Below are 26,891 nucleotides of genomic sequence, written 5' to 3'. Positions count from 1 at the left end.
GGTTTAAACTTGGTCTCATTGATAGTCTTTAATATAATAAAAGGCACAAAAGTAGTTTGGGGAGATGAAAAAGTAATCCAAAACCAAACAGTGGATAAAAGCAAAAACAGAAAATGCTGGAAACACTCAGCAGGTCAGACAGCATCTGTGGAGGGAAATACTGCATTCTGGGTCGAGTCCCTTCTTCAGAATTGGGATGGGACATCCAATCTCAGTGGATAAACATGGTGGCCAGAAATTGAGTCAGAGAAGCTTTTAAAATGCAGTTTCAGAGAAAAGGTTTGTTGTTTGAGGGCGTGGAAGCAGTTTGCTGGTGACCTTGTGGTGATAAACATATAAATGGAAAGGAGAAAGGTTATGAAGCAGGCCCAACAAGGAACGCTTTAGAAAGTGTGTGATGGAGGTGTGGACGATACCAAATGAGGGATTTGTAGATAAGGATAACAGTTTTGAAATCAGTCTGGAGACTGGAAAATGAGGTTGGCCAGCAAAGAGGTTAGAAGAACGCGACTGAGAGAATGTTAAGGTATGAGTGCAGGAATATTGGGCAAGCTGAGTGTGTAGAGGACGGAATAAGGACGTCAAACTGGAAACATGTCTGGTGACAACGATGATGTGGTGGTACATTGTCAACGTTTTCAAGTGTCTCTCCTGAATCTCAGGATATTTGAGATGTGGTGAACATCCTGTTGAAGAGCAGGGGAGCTGAGTGCCTCATTGTTGCTGGTGTGGGAGCTCAGTGTGTGCGGTGTCCAGCGCCGGGCTGTCGGAGTTCACTGAAGCAGACACCACGCCGTAGATGTGAAGCGATGCCACCTTGTATTTCCTTCAAGCAATGGCCTCAGTAGCAGCTTGGAGTTCTACAGCATATTCAACACCAGAAACTTTCACAAAAGGTTCAAATTCAAAACATTAAGCACTGAATCAAAGAAAGAGATACGATGATGTGTGACCAAAAGCTCAGTTGAATGTTTTTAATTTTATAAATTTGTTTAATTTTGGAAGTAGCTGCAAACACAAGTTAAAATATGTTAGTGGGATAGTCTAAACATTCTACCACGTTGGACAGGGTCTCTGAGTGTTATTGGTTCTCAGTAACCGTTAGAAAAATGTTCACTGTACAAGCCGTTGACAGCAACCTGTCTGGCGACAGCCGATTTTTTAACTCCTCCTCATATTCTTGCCTGAGCATCAGCTTATGATTCATTAACAGGGCACAGCTGAAGATGGCTGGTGGGAAGGATGTGTGAATGGAAACCAGGGACTGTTCCCAGACAGCCACGTGGTCCCTTATGTAGGTACAAAAGAGGTGAGCGTTCTTCCTGCCTGTTTATTGTGGAATCTCCAGAACTGGTATTGATATTAGTATTGGTTCATTATTGTCATTTGTACCGAGGTACAGTGAAAAACCTGTCTTGCGTACCGATCGTACAGGTCAATTCATTACACAGTGCAGTTACATTGTGTTAGTACAGAATGTATTAATCACACTGGGGGCTGCCTGAATTCTTTGGATGGCTTCCTGGATGGAATCACTGACGAAAAGAAGGTTTAGAAGGATAAAAGAAAGTGAGTGCTAGAATATTGCCTACCTGGAAATTCAGGTCACCTCATATACATCACATCAGATGTCATTTACATTATATGTTCTGCTTGTGTAGCTTACACAATGGTATTGACATTGAATTTTCTATTCTCAGGTAACCCACACCCTGGTGTTCTTCTCCCACACACACTCACCTGGTCACTCAGTTTCTTCCAGATACATCTTTAGATACTTTCCAAAGGGGGTTAAATACATGCGAGCGGTCCCCGAGAGAAAATGCGCATGGACTGTGAGGGAGTGGTGGGTGAGGTTAATGGGACTAAACGGCACGTTCTCATCAGTTATTTTCCCTTTGTGCATTTTATATCGCAGGTGAAAAAGGAGCTTCCCCCAAGAGATGAGATGGATGCGGATATCTGTAAGTAAAGTCACCTTAATACCAATCATCATTTTAAACTCAGCTAAGGCAGACTCATCGGAACTAACTGCCGAGGATCAGATTGCATTGGTCAATGTGTGGAATACTTGTGTCCTTGGAATTCTCTTTCCCAAAGAGCCATAGGTTCTGAGTTGATGAGTTCACTGAATACTGAGACTGATAGAATATTGGTTAATAAAATATTTAAGAAATACTGCACTCCTTGATGACCACAATCTATAAGTATCTATTCCGTCAAAAGCATTCATACTTTTACGGAGCTGATTCGGCTGTCTTCTCTTCTCAAGAGAATGAGTTCCAGATTATTCATTCTTGCATTTCTGGCACCATTCTTAAAGAATTATTTTGTACTTTCTTCATGCCTTTCATATAATAATGGTGACCAGAACTGTGCTCAGTACTCCAAGTGCAACCAACTGAGATTTACTACAAGTCTGTCATGTCTACTTTTCTTTTTTCCCCTCTGGAAAGAAACTCTCGTGTGTGGTTGGCTTTTTTTGGTCCTTATTAATATGTTGCTACTTCTCATGATTTCTGTGTCTGTACACTGAGATCCCTTTACGCCTCCGCTCCACTTAGACACTTATTTAACAAGTAATAAAAGCAGTGGTTGAGAAAATGTTGATGGAGAAGTACAGTCATGAATTTATTGAATGGTGACGGTTGGGCTTACGGTCAATTGACCTGATGTCCACCTGATATCCTCCTGTGACGCATGGCTAGGAAATGGAGGAGTTCAAAGTAAACCATCAAGTTTTGGACACGTTCTACATTAAAGCAAAATCCAGAAAATTGCAAGTTTATTATGTTAGAGCTATTTGCTGAGCGGAACCACATAGAAGATCGCGATATTTTCAAGCTGTTTATATTCAAAATCGATGGTAACATTGTTTAATCAGATATATCACTGATTGCATTGCGTAAAGGTCATTCTATATTGTCCCATTAAACACTCCCAAAGGGATTACAATTTGGTTTATGTATGGAATGAAGGTAAGATTTTTTAAAGATCTCTTTATTAGTCACATGTACATTGAAACATACAGTGAAATGCATCTTTTGCGTGGAGTGTTCTGGGGGCAGCCCGCAAGTGTCACCACGCTTCCAGTGCCAACATGGCATGCCCACAACTTCCTAACCTGTACGTCTTTGGAATGTGGGAGGAAACCGGAGCACCCGGAGGAAACCCATGCAGACATGGAGAGAATGTAAAAACTCTAAACAGAACTCCTTCAGAAACCTTCTGAACTATCCATTTAAACATTCCCAATATCCTTACAGCACTTGGTAAATAACAGAATGAAGTTCTCTCTGTACTGCTCTGTTGGTTACTCTTAGGACAGTTACAAGGGTTAGATACCTCTGCAAGTGCTCCAAGGCAAGTATAGCAAGGTTAGGTGTAGAGTACTACCATCCATCTCCATTGCCCATCAAACACTTCCAGATATGAACATATCTGACGTAGAACAGTGACAATCGTTCAATGAACAGCTGCACTGAATCTAAAGTAGGCCTCTGGAACGAAGGGCCTTCACCAGGATTATAAACCAAACAAATCCAAATACAATAGCAACTATGAATTTTCCAACTTAAGCAGTCGGTTGTCCCAACCCTCAGTTATTGGTAGGAGGGGGAAGAGCTATTGGATACATGAAAAATGAAATGTAAATGCAATTGTCAAGGGCGTTGAATGTTTATTGTACTTCTGGGGTGGGGAGGGAATGTGGGACGTGCTAACCTTAGAAAGTCATTAATTTCTTTCATTTAGGTTAATTCTGGTTGATATAAGGGATATTTTTCTCTGCATTAACTTCCTTTAAATGTAAAAAAAAAGCAAGAAAGAAAGTGATGTTTTTATTCCCGGCACCTCAGTTGGTCTACCTGTTGTTCACAGATTGGCTCCACAATCTCCCACATCCAGCTTGGTTTCACAGAGCAGCTTGACCCCTTTGCACCCAGGGCATGTCAGGAAAGACCTCATCCTCTGCATTGGCTTCCCCCCCTCCCATCACAATTCATATAATGCACCACCTTCTCCCTCCAACCAGCCAACATTCTGTCCACAGCACTGTACCCTGTGTCTACACCACACAATGCCCACACACTGTACGCTGTGTCTACACCAACACACTGACCACAACACTGCACCCTGTGTCTACACCAACTTACTGTCCACAGCACTGAACGCTGTTTCAACACCAACACACTCTACACAGAGCTGTATCTACCTTATTCTCCAGGGTTGAAGTCAAATGTAAGACCTGCTGTTACCAATTTAAATCAGGAGAGAGCAATGTGTCACGCCCACCCCTCCCCAAATAAATGGAAGATTAAATGTATTAAGGGTTACTTGCTTAGAAATTGTATTGTGTCGTGCCTTGCACATGCTTAATCCAGTGAAAAAGGAAACATAAATGAAAATCAGTGACATTACATAAGTTGCTTAAAGTTTGTAATCTTCATTCTGGCCCCTACATGCATCTCCTGCACAAATCCTGGAGAGCTCCAGACATGCCCCAGGGAACATTGGGAACCTGATTCTCCTTTAACGCAGCTTCCAAAATGACCACTCCTGTCAATCGCAAGCTCCCGAACCGTCCTGCACACACTGAGTGGCCAACCTGATCCGACCGTCCCTGACCACCCATCACACCCCTCAACTAATGATCCACCTTCACTACGACCAATCCTACACCCAACCTAACATGGCAGCTGACCTTTGCCCCAACCCTTCTACCCTTCCATCACCCTTCTGCCACCCTCAAGCCTCTCCAGGCACCAGATGACTGCACGATGAGAAGTCCACCATGCATCACCTAGCGAATGCACTTTTCGCACACGGAATCAGTTCTAGGCAACTGTGTTTTAATGGATAATCATTCCTTTCAGCCAAGGAGTACTATGAGGCAGTGTCTGACTACGTTGCAAGAACCGAGGATGAACTCAGTCTGCACAAAGGAGATGTCGTTCTAGTGTTAGAAAAGGTAATCATTCTCTCTGTCGTGTCACAAAAACTTTGAGGAAATGTATTACAAATAACCTCAAAATAAAAGACAAATACACATCTGAGGTCAAGTCCTCTGCAGAACAATTTTCCAATGATTGGAGAAAAATCTTGACAGGAGGGAACTTTGCTTCAAGTTGAATATGTTGGGATACAATCCATTGTTCAGTGCTGTAGGGGCTGCTGGAGAGGTGAAGACACTGCCATTGATACATGAGTGGCCCCATCAAAAAGGCACTTGGCTGTACTGACTTTGTTAAGGGCAGAACTGAGAAGGTCAGTCAGGTTTAAACTTGGTCTCATTGATAGTCTTTAATATAATAAAAGGCACAAAAGTAGTTTGGGGAGATGAAAAAGTAATCCAAAACCAAACAGTGGATAAAAGCAAAAACAGAAAATGCTGGAAACACTCAGCAGGTCAGACAGCATCTGTGGAGGGAAATACTGCATTCTGGGTCGAGTCCCTTCTTCAGAATTGGGATGGGACATCCAATCTCAGTGGATAAACATGGTGGCCAGAAATTGAGTCAGAGAAACTTTTAAAATGCAGTTTCAGAGAAAAGGTTTGTTGTTTGAGGGCGTGGAAGCAGTTTGCTGATGACCTTGTGGTGATAAACATATAAATGGAAAGGAGAAAGGTTATGAAGCAGGCCCAACAAGGAACGCTTTAGAAAGTGTGTGATGGAGGTGTGGACGATACCAAATGAGGGATTTGTAGATAAGGATAACAGTTTTGAAATCAGTCTGGAGACTGGAAAATGAGGTTGGCCAGCAAAGAGGTTAGAAGAACGCGACTGAGAGAATGTTAAGGTATGAGTGCAGGAATATTGGGCAAGCTGAGTGTGTAGAGGACGGAATAAGGACGTCAAACTGGAAACATGTCTGGTGACAACGATGATGTGGTGGTACATTGTCAACGTTTTCAAGTGTCTCTCCTGAATCTCAGGATATTTGAGATGTGGTGAACATCCTGTTGAAGAGCAGGGGAGCTGAGTGCCTCATTGTTGCTGGTGTGGGAGCTCAGTGTGTGCGGTGTCCAGCGCCGGGCTGTCGGAGTTCACTGAAGCAGACACCACGCCGTAGATGTGAAGCGATGCCACCTTGTATTTCCTTCAAGCAATGGCCTCAGTAGCAGCTTGGAGTTCTACAGCATATTCAACACCAGAAACTTTCACAAAAGGTTCAAATTCAAAACATTAAGCACTGAATCAAAGAAAGAGATACGATGATGTGTGACCAAAAGCTCAGTTGAATGTTTTTAATTTTATAAATTTGTTTAATTTTGGAAGTAGCTGCAAACACAAGTTAAAATATGTTAGTGGGATAGTCTAAACATTCTACCACGTTGGACAGGGTCTCTGAGTGTTATTGGTTCTCAGTAACCGTTAGAAAAATGTTCACTGTACAAGCCGTTGACAGCAACCTGTCTGGCGACAGCCGATTTTTTAACTCCTCCTCATATTCTTGCCTGAGCATCAGCTTATGATTCATTAACAGGGCACAGCTGAAGATGGCTGGTGGGAAGGATGTGTGAATGGAAACCAGGGACTGTTCCCAGACAGCCACGTGGTCCCTTATGTAGGTACAAAAGAGGTGAGCGTTCTTCCTGCCTGTTTATTGTGGAATCTCCAGAACTGGTATTGATATTAGTATTGGTTCATTATTGTCATTTGTACCGAGGTACAGTGAAAAACCTGTCTTGCGTACCGATCGTACAGGTCAATTCATTACACAGTGCAGTTACATTGTGTTAGTACAGAATGTATTAATCACACTGGGGGCTGCCTGAATTCTTTGGATGGCTTCCTGGATGGAATCACTGACGAAAAGAAGGTTTAGAAGGATAAAAGAAAGTGAGTGCTAGAATATTGCCTACCTGGAAATTCAGGTCACCTCATATACATCACATCAGATGTCATTTACATTATATGTTCTGCTTGTGTAGCTTACACAATGGTATTGACATTGAATTTTCTATTCTCAGGTAACCCACACCCTGGTGTTCTTCTCCCACACACACTCACCTGGTCACTCAGTTTCTTCCAGATACATCTTTAGATACTTTCCAAAGGGGGTTAAATACATGCGAGCGGTCCCCGAGAGAAAATGCGCATGGACTGTGAGGGAGTGGTGGGTGAGGTTAATGGGACTAAACGGCACGTTCTCATCAGTTATTTTCCCTTTGTGCATTTTATATCGCAGGTGAAAAAGGAGCTTCCCCCAAGAGATGAGATGGATGCGGATATCTGTAAGTAAAGTCACCTTAATACCAATCATCATTTTAAACTCAGCTAAGGCAGACTCATCGGAACTAACTGCCGAGGATCAGATTGCATTGGTCAATGTGTGGAATACTTGTGTCCTTGGAATTCTCTTTCCCAAAGAGCCATAGGTTCTGAGTTGATGAGTTCACTGAATACTGAGACTGATAGAATATTGGTTAATAAAATATTTAAGAAATACTGCACTCCTTGATGACCACAATCTATAAGTATCTATTCCGTCAAAAGCATTCATACTTTTACGGAGCTGATTCGGCTGTCTTCTCTTCTCAAGAGAATGAGTTCCAGATTATTCATTCTTGCATTTCTGGCACCATTCTTAAAGAATTATTTTGTACTTTCTTCATGCCTTTCATATAATAATGGTGACCAGAACTGTGCTCAGTACTCCAAGTGCAACCAACTGAGATTTACTACAAGTCTGTCATGTCTACTTTTCTTTTTTCCCCTCTGGAAAGAAACCCTCGTGTGTGGTTGGCTTTTCTTGGTCCTTATTAATATGTTGCTACTTCTCATGATTTCTGTGTCTGTACACTGAGATCCCTTTACGCCTCCGCTCCACTTAGACACTTATTTAACAAGTAATAAAAGCAGTGGTTGAGAAAATGTTGATGGAGAAGTACAGTCATGAATTTATTGAATGGTGACGGTTGGGCTTACGGTCAATTGACCTGATGTCCACCTGATATCCTCCTGTGACGCATGGCTAGGAAATGGAGGAGTTCAAAGTAAACCATCAAGTTTTGGACACGTTCTACATTAAAGCAAAATCCAGAAAATTGCAAGTTTATTATGTTAGAGCTATTTGCTGAGCGGGACCACATAGAAGATCGCGATATTTTCAAGCTGTTTATATTCAAAATCGATGGTAACATTGTTTAATCAGATATATCACTGATTGCATTGCGTAAAGGTCATTCTATATTGTCCCATTAAACACTCCCAAAGGGACTACAATTTGGTTTACGTATGGAATGAAACCTTCTGAACCATCCATTCAAACATTCTCAATATCCTTACAGCACTTGGTAAATAACAGAATAAAGTTTTCTCTGTACTGCTCTGTTGGTTACTCTTAGGACAGTTACAAGGGTTAGATACCTCTGCAAGTGCTCCAAGGCAAGTACAGCAAGGTTAGGTGTACAGTACTATCATCCATCTCAATTGCTCCATCAAACACTTCCAGATATGAACACATCTGACGTAGAACAGTGACAATCACTCAATGAACAGCTGCACTGAATCTAAAGTAGTCCTCTGGAACGAAGGGCCTTCACCAGGATTATAAACCAAACAAATCCAAATACAATAGCAACTTTGAGTTTTCCAACTTAAGCAGTCGGTTGTCCCAACCCTCAGTTATTGGTAGGAGGGGGAAGAGCTATTGGATACATGAAAAATGAAATGTAAATGCAATTGTCAAGGGCGTTGAATGTTTATTGTACTTCTGGGGTGGGGAGGGAATGTGGGACATGCTAACTTTAGAAAGTCATTAATTTCTTTCATTTAGGTTAATTCTGGTTGATATAAGGGATATTTTTCTCTGCATTAACTTCTTTTAAGTGTAAAAAAATAGCAAGAAAGAAAGTGATGTTTTTATTCCTGGCACCTCAGTTGGTCTACCTGTTGTTCACAGATTGGCTCCACAATCTCCCACATCCAGCTTGGGATCACAGAGCAGCTTGACCCCTCTGCACCCAGGGCATGTCAGGAAAGACCTCATCCTCTGCATTGGCTTCCCCCTCCCCTCACAATTCACATAATGCACCACCTTCTCCCTCCAACCAGACAACACTCTGTCCACAGCACTGTACCCTGTATCCGCAGAATCCATTCTTGAAATAACTTAATGATGGCTGGTATGATTGTGCAGGAATAGACAGACCTGGGGGTAATACAGTAAGTAGTATGACAAATGGAGAAGGTAGTTATCAAGCCTGCGGAATCCTTCAATTATTAGAGGAATAGAACATTGATGCATGGTCATTATTACACCTCAGTAAAACTTCTGTTGGACCTCAGCTGCTTCTACACCGTCACTCCCGACAGCATCGGATACGGACTTTTCCACTATACTCTGTATTGACACCACTATACCCACTGCCTATACTACCACACACTGTCCACTGCTCTGCACTCTGTGTCTATACCAACACACGCTCTGTCTATCTCACCAAGCATTGCACTTGCACCACAGTACACTGCACCAGTGTACCCACTGTCTGCTACACACTGTGTGTGCACGCGATATCCTCAGTCTACACCACATACTCTTTGTCAACAGATTGTACTTCCCATCCATAGCATCACCCACAGTGCTGCGTCAATGTACCCTGTGGTTACACCACCTCTGTGCCATCTGCACTACTGTTGTTTTCTCTGGAGCAGTGGAGGCTGAGGGGAGACCTGATGAAAGTTTATAAGATTATGAGAGGCACAGATTGAGTAGACAGCCGGTATCTTTTTCCCAGGCTCGAAATGTCTAATACTAGAGGGCATGCATTTAAGGTGAGACGGGGACAGTTCAAAAGAGATGTGGAGGGCAGCTTTTTTACACAGAGAGCGGTGAGTGCCTGGAATGCGCTGCCAAGGGTGGTAGTGGAAGCAGATACGATAGAGGCGCTAAGAGGCTCTTAGATAGGCGCATGAATATGCAGAGAATGGAGTGATATGGACCATGTGCAGGAAGAAGGGATTAGTTCAATAATGTGTCATTAGCTTAATTAGTTCAGCACAACACCATGGGCTGAAGGGCCTGTTCCTTTGCTGTAATCTTCTATGTTCGATGTACCCTACGTTTAGAACACTCTGTGCTGACCTAGATCTTGTTATCTGTGTCTTCATCCCAGACCTGCATTTCCAGCTCTCTGCCCTGCATTTCCTGATTTGCCACACAGGGTGCCCACAGACACCGTTCTCTTGTTCAGAGGCATGATCATGGACACGTTGCAGATGCACGTTTGGCTTCCTCTTATAAATAGGGTCCTGCAAACATCACACACCAGCAGATGTTGGCCACATCCCCTACCAGTCTTCCTGAGGCTAATGTACCCCTTCAAGTTCTATTGGGTCGTCTGTGAGCAGAATCTCTCACTATTACAACCGCCTGTAATATCTGCTCAGCAGGTCCTGCTGCAGGCTATTGGTTGCCTATATTTTGCTGAGATAGAACGCAACCACTTCCTCTCTGTGCCTCGAGTTTCACAAGACAGCTGAGGTCAGCAACACACAGCCGCTGGTACCCTGGTGTTAGTCACCGCTCCAATGGCTTGTGACATACTGGAACACATGCATCACTAACCACGTGTAGGATTCGGAGGGACACGAGGTCCAGTAGGCGTTTGCAGGTGTGCAAGATCTTGAAATAATTTACTGGTAAATTGTACCGTTGTAAAGCAAGTGCAGGAACAGAGAGGCCTGGGGGCAGATGTAGCAAGACATTGAGAAGGTAGTTACAGAGCACAGAAGTTTCTTTGATTCATAAAGGAATAGAATGTTACTGCAAGTTTATTCCTTTATACCTCATGAAAGCATCTGTTAGACCTCAGCTGGAAATTTTAACATCTTAAAATGAGTGGGTCATGAACAACTTCTGAAACTTCTCCCCAGACTTCTGTGAGTAGTGGAGGTAGGAAAAGTGGGAGGCAGCCAATCACTGCCAGGGACAATTTGATGGTTTGAATATTTTGATGAGGTTTGTCACCTCCAATTCAACCTGGTTTTGAGACTCAACTGTTGTTAGCCAGGTCTCCCACTCCTTAGGAAACCTGGCAAGTGAATGGAGGTGAGGATGTTTCAAGGAGAAGGTAAGTGCCTCAATAGCATAACTGGTGAGCCAGGAAGAGCCTGATTATATCTCCTGGTTCCCAAGCTTCTTGCCCACCAGGCTCGCTCCCAATGGACACCCAGAGTGGGGAATTGGACTGTTCCTAGTTCTGGAAACCCACCGGTGAAGGGAAGGAGTTTTAAAGCAGATCTCAGAGATAAGTTTTTACATAGAGAGTGGTTGATATCTGGAATGTACAGGTGGCAGAATCAGATGCAATCTCTACATTTATGAGACGTTTAGACGAACCACTTGAATAAGCAAGGCAAAGAAGGATGTGGGCCCATCTGGTTCACGGCAGGAAATCTGATGTCCTTACCTGGTACATGACTCCAGAGTCACTCTTCAAATGGCCCAGCCAGATACCACCAGCTTCCTTAGGGGCAATTAAGCTTGGGCAATAAATGCTGGCTTTTTAGCGATACCCAGATTCCAAAAATACAGTTATGAGTAAAACTGTGCCATCCTAGCCATGAACCAACCGATTTATTCAACATAACTTACTCATTAAAGCATCAAGGAGGCCATTCAGTCCAGGAGGTCTATGCCAGCTCCCAACAGGGCATTCCCAATCCTCTTTCTCACGTTTCCCTGCAGCCCTGCTTTTCATTCTCTCCCACGCCCCCCTTTGATTCTTCTGCCACTTACCTATTTATAGGGATAATTTAGTGTCCAATTAACCTACCAGCTCAGTTTTCGTATATGGGAGGGAACCGGAGCACCTGGAGGTGGTGCAGGTAATAGAACTTCTGCCCCACAGCTCCAGAGACCTAGGTTCGATCCCAACCTCAGGTACTCTGTGTGTGGAGTTTGCACGTTCTCCCTGTGACTGCATGGGTTTCCTCCCACATCCCAAAGGTGTGTGGGTTGCTAGGTTAGGTGGCCACTGTAAATTGTCCTCAGTGTGTATGTGTGTGGTAGAATCTGGAGGGAACTGATGGGAATGAGAGGAACTTCATAACAAATATAACTAAAGCTTCATAACTAAAACTTTATTTTTTTTATACTTCATATTTGTGTAAGTATGTTTGCTTTATTTTATAGTTATAATTGCTCTTATCAATTTACTGTTTTGGTTTTTATTAGGCAAAGGAGGGCCATCATAATCTCGTTGTGTTGTTGTTGCAACAGTACAATGACAAATAAAGAAATAATAATAATAATAAAAAAAAGATTAATTTAGGATTAGAGTAAGTGGGTGGCTGATAGTCACATGGATTCGGTGGGCTGAAGGGCCTGTTTCTGCACTGTATGTCTCTAAGACTCCATGAAACGCCAGACAGCACCAGAGGTCAAGATTGAACCCAGGTCATGGAGGCTGAGGCAGCAGCACTAACTGCTGCCCCACTGTGAGGCAGCAGTCCTATCTGCTGGGCCACTGGGCCCTTTATGTTGCAATGAAATATAATTTTAACACAGTGCTGATGCTTTAACAAATTCTCCTTGATTCACGATGTGGTTGGATTAATGTAAGTGAAATTGGTCAAACAGTAGAAACCAAGCATTTTAATCAGTGACTCAAGAGGGACTGCAGATGCTGGAAATCTGGGGCAACACACAAAATGCTGGAGGAACTCAGCAGGTCAGGCAGCATCTATGGAAGGAAATGAACAGTCAATGTTTTGGGCCGAGACCCTTCATCGGGACTGGATTTAATCAGTGACTACCTTGTCCTGCTTTTAAATGACTTTAAAAACAAACTTACAGAACCATTTACCAGTTTTTAGTGATGCAATAGTCAGTAAGTTAATGCATTCAACTGCTTTTAGGATCCTTGTGTTAAAGAACCACCTTCATATTTGCAGTTTCTCAAAGACTTACAAATGGGTACATTCTAGTAGAATCTCACCATAGCCATTGTCAAGTGTAGGGTCAACTGCTCAAAGAAAAGAGAACAAAACACAAAGTGGCGAGAAAGCATGTTCTTCAAGCACAAGGAGCAGAGCGATCTCATCTGTGCAGGCCCTTCCTGAATCTTTTGCCCTAATTCATATTGAAACTGAGGACCTAATTAACGTGAAGTGAAATGCTTGAGGTCAGAGGATGTGAAGATCGCCAGCCAATGAGTGGGCCCTGGGATATGATGCTGTGGGACTTGGCACCCAACACTTTGTGGCCTTTTAACAAGGCAGTTTGAGCTGCTTCTGAGTGATGTAATATGGAACTCGGTAAAGTCAAGCCTGCTGTTTCTGCAGAGACGATGCTGGTTACACAGCCTGTTTTCACCGTGCTGAGGAAGCTGTATTCAACCACATCGTGTGTGGATGGGTTTGTGGGCTCAGCCAAATTACGCTGGGCTGCATTTTGCAAGTCTGCCAGGTGTTTTGCTATGGGATGCTCTTTGAAGGCCATCTTTGAATAATATTTTACCCTTTAGCTTCGATTCCAAGTGTGCGTAGGAGTGGAGGTGGGGTTTAAGTGGAAAGAAGCTGATTCTGCAACAGGAAGTGGGATTCAAACAACCTGCTCGTTTCCCTCTTCCTGAAGTATTAAGATGCAGAGAAAATTCTGAGATGTCGGCTTCTAAACGCTGTTGGTATGGACACAAGATATGTGTAGCTATGTCTCTCCGAGTGCCTCCGTGGCAGCTAGTTCATACCTCATTCAGATCAGCTTCTGATAACTATGCATTTTCACTTTCCTTAGTAGCACACGTGTGATTAATTTTATTAAGTCCAGCGCCTCTTTGGATTTCTATTTTAATTTAGCTTTTAAGCACAGTCCCATGGCAACAGTGAAGAATCCTGAGCTGTACCTTTGGAAAAGCGACCACAAAGGTAAGTGTAGAAAATGTTGTCAGATTGAAATATGACTAGCGATGGCAGGGAGTTGAACTTGATGTTTATTTAATATGATGTTCTGAAATTCTAATCAACTTTATATGGAAGTTTTTATTTGAAGAATAACAGTGACATATTGGGACTAACGTGCAGGGTCTTGAATGCTGTTGAATCTATGTCAGCAGCTTGGGTGCCAGTGAGCTTGTATAGATTACTCTGACAGGTTACTTTAACTGAAGGGATTACCAGCTAATTTTAAGATAGCAATAAAGAAACTGAATGCTGTAACAAATATGTAGATGTTTCGCAATGGTGCTAAGCGTGGGTTAACTCGTTGGCAGGTTGTTGCCTGGGATGGAGCGTTTTAGTTATGAAGGGAGACTAGAGAAGCTGGGTCTGTTCTCCCTGGAGCGGAAGAGGTTAAGGAGAGACATGATTGAGGTGCATAAAATTATGAATGTGCATAGATAGGGTAGACTGCAGGAAACCTTTCCCCATATCAGAAGTCAATAAAACTAGAGGACATAGTTTAAGGGTAAGGGGGAAGAGATTTAGAGGTGGATCTGAGGGGGACCTTCTTCACCCAGGGAGTGGTGACGACCTGGAATGCACAGACTGAAAGAATGGTGGAAATTAGGTCATTGACAGCATTTTAAGTGTCTAGATGAGCACTTGAATGACCTGGGCATGGAAGGCCATGGATCAAGTGCTGGGCGAGGGGATTAATATAGAAGGGTGAATGGCCCATTTCCATGCTTTATGATTCTATGACTCTATGATTTTACATTGGTAGCAGATGGGAACTATTCAATCGCCTTAACCCCCGTATAATACAGGTGTACAGGAGATAACACTGAGACATACATGGGCCAGGATGGAGTGAATACTTCCGCGCTACAGAAATGTAGGTCCTTCTTGTTAGGGGTTACTTTCAATAGATCAAGCGACAAGCTTCACCCATAGAGCTTAGTGCACTGCACTGGGGGACGTTCAGCTGTGTGAAAAATGAAGTGTGGACTCCTATGGTTACACTGAGTCTTTTGTTCACAGTTAGTCCCCTAATTAAAGAAATTAACAGCATCAGTTAACAAGGTGTGACTTTTTTATAGGCTTTTATTAGGAAGAAACTTGAGTAGTCTGGGATACAAATGATCAGACCCTGGGACTTGTTGGCTTCTAGTCCCATTAATGTCTCCAACATTTGCTTCCTGATACTAATTTCTCTTAATTCCTCCTTTACACTAGCCTCCTGGTTCCTAGGAAGTTATCTGTGTAAGACAGAACCAAGAGTTTGTGTAATTGCTTTGTTGTTTCTTTGTTCCCCATTATACTTTCTCTCTGACTGAAAGAAGGCACATTTCTTTTCGATGATTTTTTTTCTCTTTTTATGTACTTGCAAAGGTCTTACCTTATATGTACCTTCTAAGTTTACTCTCTATTTTTACTCTCTCAACCTCATGGTCCTTTTTTGCTGAATTGAACTGTTGCCAATCCTCAGGCTTGCTACTGTTTCTGCCAACTCTGCTTCAGGTCAAATGCCAACCTGAACTTTCTTTGTGTGACATGGTTGGGTCATTGTTCACGTTGTGGTTATGCAGTAAAATGGTAAATAACTGGGCGCAGAGGGCAGAGGGACAGTGGGAGGTGGGCAGAGGGCAGCAAGCAGAGGGCAATATACTGGATCATGGGCAAAGGCAGCAGACAGTGGGCAAAGGGCTGTGGGCAGTGGGCAGGAGATAAGGAGCAGGAGCATGAAGGGCAGCAAGTGGTTTGAGGGCAGTGGGTCACTGGGCAATAGGGAGCGGGCAGTGGGTCAGTGAGGAGTGGGGAGTGGGCAGTCAGTGGAGCAACTCCTTCTACTGAGATTTTAGTGGTGGTGGTTATTCCAAAATTTAAAGTTCTGCCTGGTTAATCAGCTGATATTAGTTTGTGATAGAAACTTAGAACATAGAATATAGAAAATAGAAAAGTACAACACAGTCTATTACCACCATGATCTATATCCCTCCATTCCCTCCCTGTTCATGTGCCTATTAAATGTTGCTGTCACGTCTGCCTCCATCACCTCCCCTGACAGCACGTTCCAGGCACCCACCACACTGTGTTAAAGAACTTGCCTTGTAAATCTCCTTTAAACTTTCTGCCTTCTCACCTTAAAACTGTGCCTGACAGGATTTGACATTTCCACCCTGGGAGAAAGACTCTGACTTTCTGTGCCTCTCTTAATTTTATCAACTTCTATCAGGTCTCCCTTCATCCTCAACGCACCAAAGAAAACAATCCAAGTTTGTCCAACTTCTCTTTATTTCCATTGCACGCCAATCCAGGCAACATTCTGGTGGACCTCTTCTGCACCCTCTCCAAAGCCTCCACATCCTTCCTGTAGTGCACCAGCCAGAACGGCACAAAATACTCTCAATAAGGCCTAACCAAACTTTTATACAGCAGCTACATGATTCCCCGACTTTTACACTCAATGCCCTGACCAACAAAGTCAAGCATGCTGTATGCCTTCTTTACAACCCAATCCACTTGTGTTGCCACTTTCAGGGAGCCATGGACTTGCCCCCCCCCCCCCCCCCCCCCCCCCAGGATCCCTCTTACACCAATGTTCCTAGGGGTCCTGCCATTTATTGTACACTCTCCCCTTGCATCTGACCTCCCAACATGCACCACCTCATGCGTCCAGATTAAATCTATCTACCATTTCTAGGTCCAAATTTCCAACTGATCTATATGCTCCTTTGACAACCTTCCTCGCTATCCACAAGTCCACCAGTTTCTGTGTCATCCACAACCTTACTAAGCAGACCACCTGCATTTTCATCTGGAAGACCACTGGTCACAGATCTCCAGCAGAAAACACCCCTCCACCACTACCCTCTGTCTTCTATGGCCAAGCCAATTTTGTATCCAACCTACCATGGATCCCATGTGGTTTAACCTTCTGGACCAGCCTACCATGAGGGACCTTGTCAAATGCTTTACTGAAGTTCATGTAGACAACATCCACTGCCCTGACCTCATCGATCATCTTTGTCATCTTCCCAAAAAACTCAAATTTTTGAGACAGGACCTCTCCTGTACAAAACAGCGCTAACTATACCTAACATCCATGCTTTCCCAAATGCGAGTAAATCCTGTCCCTAAGAATCTTCTCCAATAACTTCCCTATCACTGATGTAAGACTCAACTGCCTATAGTTTCCTGGATTGTTCTTCTTGCCCTTCTTAAACCGAAGGAACAACATTGGCTATTCTCCAGTCTTCTGGGTCCTTGACCCATGCCTAAAGCAGATACAATGATCTCTGTCAAGGCCCCAGCAATCTCCTCCCTTGCCTCCCTCAGTATCCTGGGATAGGATCCATGGGGGCCTGGGAACTTGTTCTTCAAGCGACCCAGTAGCCCCTCTCTCCTAGGAGTATTCTATAGGCCTCCCGGTAGCAGTAGAGATATAGAGGAGCAGATTGGCAGGCAGTGTTTGGAGAGAAGCAAAAATAACAGTGTTGTTACAATGGGAGACTTCAACTTCCCAAATATAGACTGGAACCTGCTTAGTGCCAAAGGTTTAGATGGGACGAAATTTGTTAAATGTGTCCAGGAGGGATTCCTGACGGAGTATGTTGACAGGCTGACTAGAGGGAGTGCCATGTTAGATCTAGTTTTAGGAAATGAACCAGGACAGGTGAAGGATCTATTGGTGGGTGAGCATTTGGGGGACAGTGACCATTGCTCCATAACCTTTAAAATTGTCATGGACAGGGACAGGTGCAGAGAGGACAAAAGGATTTTTAATTGGGGAAGGGCGAACTACGAGGCTATAAGGAGAGAACTTGGGAGTGTAAATTGGGATGTCCTTTTTGAAGGAAAATGTACCATGGAGATGTGGTCGATGTTCAGGGATCTTATGCAGGATGTTAGGGATAAATATGTCCCGGTGAGGCAGAGAAGGAATGGCAGGGTGAAGGAACCGTGGGTGACGAGAGAGGTGGAACGACTAGTTAGGGAGAAGAAGGTAGCATACATGAGGTATAAGCAGCAAGGTTCAGACAGGGCCCGTGAGGAATATAGAGTAGCGAGGAAGGAACTTAAGAAAGGGCTGAGGAGAGCTAGAAGGGGACATGAAAAGGCATTGGCTAGTAGGGTTAAGGAAAATCCCAAGGCCTTTTTCACGTACGTGAAGGGTAGGAGGATGGCTAGAGTGAAGGTAGGTCCGATTAAAGACAAAGGTGGGAGAATGTGCCTGGAGGCGGCGGAAGTGGGAGAAGTTCTCAATGAATACTTCTCTTCGGTATTCACCAAGGAGAGGGGTCTTGATGACGTGGAAGGGAGTGCTGGTAGGGGTAATGTTCTCAAGGTTGTAGATATCAAGAGAGAGGATGTGTTGAAGTTGTTAAACAATATTAAGACAGATAAGTCTCAGGGGCCTGATGGGATTTTCCCCAGGCTGCTTCGAGAGGCTAGGGAGGAGATTGTTGAAACGCTGGTAAGGATCTTTGAGTCCTCGTTGTCCACCGGGATGGTGCCAGAGGATTGGAGGGTTGCGAATGTTGTCCCCTTGTTCAAAAAAGGTAATAGGGATAGTCCAGGGAATTATAGACCGGTGAGTCTCACGTCTGTGGTGGGTAAGCTGTTAGAAAGGATTCTAAGGGATAGGATTTATGAACACCTAGAGAATCATGGACTGATTAGGGACAGCCAGCATGGCTTTGTGAAGGGAAGATCTTGCCTCACAAGCCTGATAGGGTTCTTTGAGGAGGTGACCAGGAAGATTGATGAGGGTAGTGCGGTGGATGTGGTCTATGTGGATTTTAGTAAGGCATTTGATAAGGTTCCTCATGGTAGACTTCTTCAGAAGGTCAGAGGCCAAGGGATCCAGAGAAGCTTGGCTGTGTGGATTAGGAATTGGCTTGCCTGTAGAAAGCAGAGGGTTGTGGTGGAGGGAGTGCATTCAGGTTGGAGGGCTGTGACTAGCGGTGTCCCACAAGCATCGGTTCTGTGACCTCTGCTTTTTGTGATATTTATAGATGACTTAGATGAGGGGGTGGAAGGCTGGGTTAGTAAGTTTGCAGATGAGACTAAGATCGGCGGTGTTGTGGATAGTGTGGAGGGCTGTCAGAGCTTACAGAGGGATATTGATAGGATGCAGAGCTGGGCTGACAAGTGGCAGATGGAGTTCAATCCGGAGAAGTGTGATGTGGTACACTTTGGAAGGACAAACTCCAGGGCAGAGTACAGGGTAAACGGCAAGGTACTTGGCAGTGTGGAGGAGCAGAGGGATCTGGGGGTTCATATTCACAGTTCATTGAAAGTTGCCTCACAGGTGGAAAGAGCAGTTAAGAAGGCCAATGGGATGTTGGCTTTCATAAATTGTGGGATTGAGTTTAAGAGCTGCGAAGTGATGATGCAGCTTTACAAAACTCTAGTTAGACCACACTTAGAGTACTGTGTTCAGTTCTGGTTGCCTCCTTATAGGAAGGATGCGGAGGCGTTGGAGAGGGTGCAGAGGAGATTTACCAGGATGCTGCCTGGATTAGAGCGTATTGAATATGAGGAGAGGCTTAAGGTGCTAGGGCTTTATTCACTGGAAAGGAGGAGGATGAGAGGAGACATGATGGAGGTATATAAAATATTGAGAGGAATAGATAGAGTAGACAGTCAGCGCCTCCTTCCCAGGGCACCAATGCTCAAGACGAGAGGGCATGGCTTTAAGGTTATGGGTGGGAGGTTCAGGGGAGATGTCAGGGGGAGATTTTTCACCCAGAGAGTGGTTGGTGCATGGAATGCACTGCCTGGGGTAGTGGTGGAGGCAGATATATTGGACAGGTTCAAGAGCTTGTTGGATAGGCATATGGAGGAATGTGAGATAGAGGGATATGTGGGAGGAAAGGGTTAGGTAGTGTGAGGGTGGTTTGATGGACGGCACAACATGGTGGGCTGAAGGGCCTGTTTTGTGCTGTATGGTTCTATGGTTCTATGGTTCTAATATTGACATGCCGTGGAACATCAACACACCTCTCCCAATGCTTTTGGAATGGAGGAGAAATTTTCTAACAGCCAGCACCCAGACAGGAAACCAGCGAAACGTGGCAGTGTGTGGGCAAACTCAGATTCTGTCTGAATGTGTTAACTGGTAAGATGTATCAAAAATCCCCACCAGTTCACCCATCTGCCAGCAACCGTAACTGATAACATTCTATGATATTACCTTCCTTTCCTCTATATCTGATATTTTTTAAACTAACCAAAGCTTAGAAGGGTCTTTACATCTCTCACACACTCTGTCTCTTTCTTTCTCCCTGTACACACTCTCACTGTCTTCCCTTTGTGCTCTTTTTCTTCCCTTTGCACTCCTTTAATTCTATCTCTTGCTGTCTATCTCACTCTCTCTCTGTCTCTCTCTCATATATATGTACATCTTATTTGCTTCTCAGCTGTCTCGCTCTCTCTTGTTCTATCCGTCCCCTCTATGTTGCTCTCTCCTTTTATCTTTCACTACCGATCTCTCTCCTTTCTCTCCATCTCTCATTCTCTCTCATTCTGTTTGCTCTCACTCTCTCTTGTTCTCTTTCCCTCCCTTCTTTGTGCTCTTTACCTCCCTCTTTCCCTCCTCGTGCTCTCTCCTCTTTGAGAGCTCTCTCCCCCCCTTATGCTGCCTCTCTCCTTCTCTCTTACTCTCTCCCTCACCCCTTAGCTTGTTCTCCGTTACTCTCTCTCTCTCACTTCCTCTCTCTGCACTCTCCCTCTCTATCTCTCTTACTCTCTCTCTCTCAGCTATATCTCTCTTTCTCTATACCTCTATCTCCTCTCTCTCTCTCTCTCTCTTTTATCCCTCTAACCCTCTCCCTCTTTTTCTCTTTTTTCCTATCCTTATATCCCTCTCTCTATATATCTATCTCTGCATTTCTCTCCTCTCCTTACTAACCCACCAGGATTCCTGAGGAGTCACTGGGGTTGAAGGTTATTCTCCTGTGAGTACTGTATTCAGAGTTCACCCCTGATGCCAACATCATTCATTCCTCACTTGAATTCTCTGCAGGAAGTGGTTAATTTCTGCCCACAGTGCCAGATGGTGCTCAGTCTCTTAGCTCAGAAGGCTTCGTCTCAACAGCGTTAAACACGTAATCTAGGCCCGCACTCCTGGCCCATAGTGCGAGAGTGTTGCCCTGTGAGAGATGTCCAATAGGTTCTGGCCTTCCCACTACCTCGGATATCAACAGAACTCACTGAAGAGCAGAAGTGCTCTCCCTGGCATCCTGGCCAGTATTTATCCTTCATCGACAACTAAGAGACAAATGATCTGAAAATATGTTTCTTTGGTGCTTGGTAAATTGGTAAAATTGGTTTATTATTGTCACATGTACCGAGGTACAGTGAGAAACTGTTCTGCATGCTGTCCATACAGATCAATTCATCACATCAGTGCATTGAGGTAGTACAAGGGAAGACAATAACAGAATGCAGAATAAAGTGTTCCAGTTACAGAGAAAGTGCAGTGCAGGCAGACAATAAGGTGTAAGGCCATAATGAGGTAGATTGTGAGGTCAAGAAACCATCTTATTGTACTTGGGGACCATTCAATAGTCTTATAACAGCAGGATAGAAGCTGTCCTTGAGCCTGGTGGTACTTGCTTTCAGGCTTTTGTATCTTCTGCCCAATGGAAGGGGGAAGAAGAGAGAATGTCCGGGGTGGGTGGGTGCTTTACCAAGGCAACAAGAAGTGTAGACAGAGTCTATGGAGAGGAGGCTGATTTCTGTGATGTGCTGAGCTGTGTCCACAACTCCCTGAAGATTCTTGAAGTACCGGGCAGAGCAGTTGCCATACCAAGAGGTGATGCATCCGGATAGGATGCTTTCTGTGGTGCCTGTGGAACTTGTGGAATCAAATGGATTGTCTGAATCACCAAAAGTGAATCAAATTCAAGGGGGGAATCAAGAAATAGAGGGTGTACGTTTAAGGTGAGAGGGGAAAGACTTAATAGGAACCTGAGGGACAACTTTTTCACATAGAGGGTGGTACATATGTGGAACGAGCTGCCAGCAGAAGTGGTTGAGTGGTGCAATAACACATTGAACAGACATTTGGACAAGTACATAGAAAGGTAAGGTTTAGAGGGATATGGGTCAAATGCGGGCAATGCGACTAGCTTAGGTGGGCATTTTGGTCGCCATGGACAAGTTGGGCCAAAGAGCCTGTTTCTGTGCTCTATGCCTCTGTATGTTTAATTGCTAAGCACCTCAAAGTCATTTGAAGTCATGTAAGCCACTATGTAAATGTTTAGGGTAGAAATTTAGTATTAAAATATTATTGAGGTTTAAACTAACACTCTTTGTGGAAGGAATGTAAAGATCGAAACCTTAAGGTTGAGGTTCCCAGAGGGTGTATTGGGTTTCTCCAAAAAGCTGGCCTGACCTGCATCCAATACATTTAATGGGTTTTGTGGGCTTGGAGTGGTCTAGGTCTCTCAGCTGCCAGCATTATCCATGCAGGAGCGACCTCTGTCACCAGCTCTTAAAGGCACCTACCACAGTACAAGCAGCATTTATCCAGCAACGGGATTGTTGTAACTGAGTGGACTACAATGATGGGAGATTGAGGGACAATACTCTCAGTGGGTATTGGTATTGGTTTATTATTGTCAGTTGTACTGAGGTACAGTGAAAAACTTGTCTTGCATACCGATCATACAGGTCAACACATTACACAGTGCAGTTACATTGAATTATTACAGAGTACATTGATGTAGTACAGGTAAAAACAATAACAGTACAAAGTGCCACAGCTACAGAGAAAGTGCAGTGCAATAAGGTGCAAGGTCACAACAAGGTAGATCGTGAGGTCAGAGTCCATCTCATCGTATAAGGGAACTGTTCAATAGTCTTATCACAGTGGAATAGAAGCTGTCCTTGAGCCTGGTGGTATGTGCCCTCAGGCTCCTGTATCTTCTACCTGATGGAAGAGGAGAGAAGAGAGAATGACCCGGGTGGGTGGGGTCTATGATTATGCCGGCTGCTTCGCCAGGGCAGCGAGAGGTAAAGACAGAGTCCAAGGAGGGGAGACTGGTGTCCGTGACGGGCTGAGCTGTGTCCACAACTCTCTAGGCCTGGGAAGGCTGGTGAAGAACAGTGTCTGAGGGAGGTATGAAAGGGTTACAGGCAAGTGCTTCCAGCAGGAGTTTCCAGGGAGTGTCTGTGAGGATGAGTGCTCTCTGAATAAGAGCACTTCAGGAAGCCTGCACTGCAGATAACTATCCCTGTCTGTTCTGCTGCCCCAGTGGGATAAAAGAAAAGTACATGATGGCTTGACCCTGAGTATTAAGTTTGGGTGACTCCCTAAAGCAGCTCTGTGAGGGGTGGCGGCGATCAGTAGACTGATTGTCTGACCCTGAGGCAAAGACGCTGAGAGTGGCCATGACCCTGAGTTCCAACAACAGTGCAGTCGAGGCAGACAGGACGCAGTATCTGAGGTCGCAGGAGGTCACAGATCTCAGTGAGGACAGAGAATGCTGTTTGAATGTTGGCCCATTAATTAGCACAGTTTCAGGAGAACCAGGGTTGGTAAAAATTGGATAGTTCTGTGAGCGATTAAGGCCTCGTTTTTCAGACCTGTGAGCTTTGAAAATCTTACAGAAGATGAGTTGAACCATTGCTGTTGTCACTTTGAGAAGTTTTGTCCCAGAGGAAAGGAGCGAGGGTGAATGAAAAACTTTGGTAAAATAATTAGGGTCAGATTTCCGGAAGAGCATGAAGGTTTCCAGAAATGGGTTCAGAATGAATCTGTTCCAGGTTAAAGTGACTTTCAACTCAACAGCATCACTTCTAATGGCCAAGAATTCCTTTGTCTACTTCATAGAGAGAACTGGGTAAAGGAATTCTTGGCCATTAACTCTGTTGCTGTGTATATGAATCCATTCTCTCACTCTCATTGGTAACTGTAAGCTAAGAAATTGGATCAGAAGAATGTAAGAAATAAGAAATAGAAGCCTGAATGGGCCATTCAGCCCCTCATGCCTGGTCTACCATTCAGTAACCTCAGTGCCACTTTCCTGCACTAACCCAATACTCCTCAATCCCCTTAATGTTTAAAAATCTGCAGAAAGGAACCATTTGGACCATCGTCCATGCCAGCACCCAGCCACAGCCCATTCTACTTCTCCTTATTTCTTTTTCCCCTGTGATCTTCTCTCTCACGTGCCATTCACACCCTGCTATGTGCCTGCACCAGGGGTAATTTATGATAACCAATTAACCTTCCAGCTCTGCTTTGAGATGTGGGTGGAAATGGGAGCTCTTGGGGAACCCACACTATGTGGTGAGACACCATGTAAACATCACACAAACAACTCCTGAGATCAGGATCGAACCTGGGTCCCTGGAGCTATGAGGCAACAATGCTAACTGCTGCACCACCGTGCAGCCCCTATAGATTTCTGAGCCTCCACAGCCTTCAAGAATGGCAACTTCCAAAGATCATCACCACCCACTGGGTGAAATAAATTATTCTCACCTCATTCCTGAATGACCAACACCTTATCTTGAGACTTCAGCCTGGAAAAACATCAACTATGCATTACCCTGTCCGGCTCCATCAGGACTTTGTTTCAATGAGAATGAGTAGCACTCTTTTTATATGCAAATCATGCATTTAAATTATGTAACCAGGGCCAGATCATGCTCGCAATCATATCTGGGAATAAAATTCATTGAGAAATTGGACCAAACCCCCCTGTGCCCTATTCACATTAGTGAGTCTGTTGCTTACCGGTGTCAGGCACATACACCTCACAATATCACTGTTCATACAATGTCCATTCTGGCCCTTTAAGCTCAAAAGTGCAACCTACTACCTTTGTTGAACAGTCATGAAAAGCAGAGGACAATTTGCTGAAACCCACAATGAGAAGCAAGTTTTAGGGTATCCATTCTGACTTCCATGCCTCCTTAAATCAAAACAACTGCAAGACTCCAAGTACACTCATCAAAATATTTTTATAATCATGTTTTCTTGTTCCCTCATTGTTGCAGTCATTTAATTTCATGCACTTCAGTGCATCATGCTGTGATCTTTGCTTCACTCATTGTCCTGCCCTTCACTGTGATGCGGGGTCACTCATGCCACGGGGCACAAGGCTCCTTAGGACAGTGGAATGTGTGGTAAAGTCGACACACGCGCACCACACACTCACACTCATACACACACACACACACACACACACACACACACACACACACACACACACACACACACACACACACACACACACTCAATCAATCACTGTACTTCTCCCCGTCACCTCCATTGGCAATCTTTGATGCACCTTGTCTGTTGCTACCATGGGAATGTGTCCTTGAAAGTCTGATGATCTTCCCAGTTCATAGGTTCATAGTTTGGCCAAGACACAGCAATGTTGTAGACTCTCTGCAACTTGGCAATAGCACGAAGCTTGACCACAGCTTGGTGCACCAGAAATCAATGAAACCCAAACTCTAGGTATATTTCTTCCTCTGCAGCTATATCGCTAAAGTAGGCTCTCTGTCATCCTGTGCCATTTCTCTCTCTTTCTCTCTCTCTCACTCTCCCTCTACCTCCCTACGTCCCTCTATCCCTCCCTCTCTCAGGCACTACCTCTGTCTTTTTGCAGATGAGAAGAAAGAGCCCAAGAATGAATGGTCAGAGTCTGCTGTCAAACCCAACCTGATGCCTCCCAAAAAGGTTCCGCCTCCTGTAAAAGTGAAGCCATTGTTAACAAACCTGCCTAATAAGTAAGTGAAATAGAGTCAGAGTATCACAGTCCGTGGTAATGCTTGACTTCTCTCTTTGTTAAATCAGTGTCATCTGAATAATGGAGAACGCACCTTGAAAGTAGTTAAATGTATAGTGGATGACTGGACATTTTTTGACCTAACCTAGGAAGTGTCTGAAACTACTATTCTCCAATATAATGGGTGGCTCACAAAACCTTTATATTTGGCTGTGCCGTGCTAACTTTTTACCATCAACACCTTACATATCATCTATGGTTTCATTGCTCAATATTCCCTAGTTTGGCAGGGGGATGGGAACCAGAGTGATAGGTCAGAGCTTGGTTCATTTAGTGTACAAGTAGATGCAGAGTGTAGAAAGACTGAGGAAGGATAGGCAGTTGAAAGGGCAAAATTGCAGTCAGTTGGATGGGCTGAAGTGGCTACTGTAATGCGAGAAGTATCAGGAACAAGGCTGATGAACTTAGAGCGTGGGTAAGTATATGGAACTATGACGTTGTGGCCATTACAGAGACTTGGCTGTCACAAGCGCAGGAATGGCTGCTGGATATTCCGGGGTTTAGATGTTTCAAAAGGGACAGGGACGGAGGTAAAAGAGGTTGGGGAGTGGCTTTGCTGATCAGAGACAGTGTCACAGCTGTAGAAAGGGAGGATGTCCTGGAGGAATCGTCCACTGAGTCAGTGTGGGTGGAAGTCAGAAACAGGAAGGGAGCGATCACTCTATTAGGAGTATTCTACAGACCCCCTCAATAGCAGCAGAGCTGCTGAGGAGCAGATTGGGAGGCAGGTTTTGGAGAGGTGCAAAAATAACAGGGTTGTTGTCATGGGTGATTTCAACTTCCCCAATATTGATTGGCACTTCCTTCGTGTAAAGGTGATAGATGGGACAGAGTTTGTTCGGTGTGTACAGGAAGGATTCCTGACACAGTATGTGGACAGGCCGACTAGAGGAGAGGCCATTCTGGACCTGGTACTAGGCAATGAGCCCGATCAAGTTTCAGATCTCTTGGTGGGAGAGCATTTTGGAGACAGTGACCGTAACTCCTTGACCTTTACCACAGCCTTGGAGAGGGATAGGAGCAGACGATATGGGAAAGTATTTAACTGGGGGAGGGGGAATTATGATGCTATTAGGCAGGAACTTAGGAGCGTAAATTGGGAACAGATGTTCTTGGGGAAGTGCACAGGGGAAATGTGGAGGTTGTTTAGGGGGTACTTGCATGGGGTTCTGGATGGGTTTGTCCCATTGAG

General features: G+C 44.3%; 1 protein-coding gene across 5 annotated transcripts in view; it reads left to right on the top strand.

Moving 5' to 3' along the window:
* sh3d21 (SH3 domain containing 21) overlaps positions 1 to 26,891 on the top strand; it is a 104,544-nt gene that overhangs the window by 55,201 nt on the left and 22,452 nt on the right. The window contains exons 12-18 of one of the 5 annotated variants that reach the window (XM_052036591.1): positions 1,214 to 1,309; positions 1,919 to 1,964; positions 4,875 to 4,969; positions 6,487 to 6,582; positions 7,192 to 7,237; positions 13,806 to 13,874; positions 25,520 to 25,640. In XM_052036591.1, coding sequence (XP_051892551.1) covers positions 1,214 to 1,309; positions 1,919 to 1,964; positions 4,875 to 4,969; positions 6,487 to 6,582; positions 7,192 to 7,237; positions 13,806 to 13,874; positions 25,520 to 25,640 — 569 coding nt within the window. The remainder of the gene's footprint in view (positions 1 to 1,213; positions 1,310 to 1,918; positions 1,965 to 4,874; positions 4,970 to 6,486; positions 6,583 to 7,191; positions 7,238 to 13,805; positions 13,875 to 25,519; positions 25,641 to 26,891) is intronic. The other 4 variants (XM_052036595.1, XM_052036592.1, XM_052036593.1 and 1 more) reach the window with 4 other exon arrangements.

Source organism: Pristis pectinata, chromosome 22 (assembly GCF_009764475.1).
Source record: "Pristis pectinata isolate sPriPec2 chromosome 22, sPriPec2.1.pri, whole genome shotgun sequence".
Taxonomy (NCBI): domain Eukaryota; kingdom Metazoa; phylum Chordata; class Chondrichthyes; order Rhinopristiformes; family Pristidae; genus Pristis; species Pristis pectinata.
Note: the sequence above shows the minus strand (reverse complement) of the source record. Positions and strands in the feature narration are given on the sequence as shown.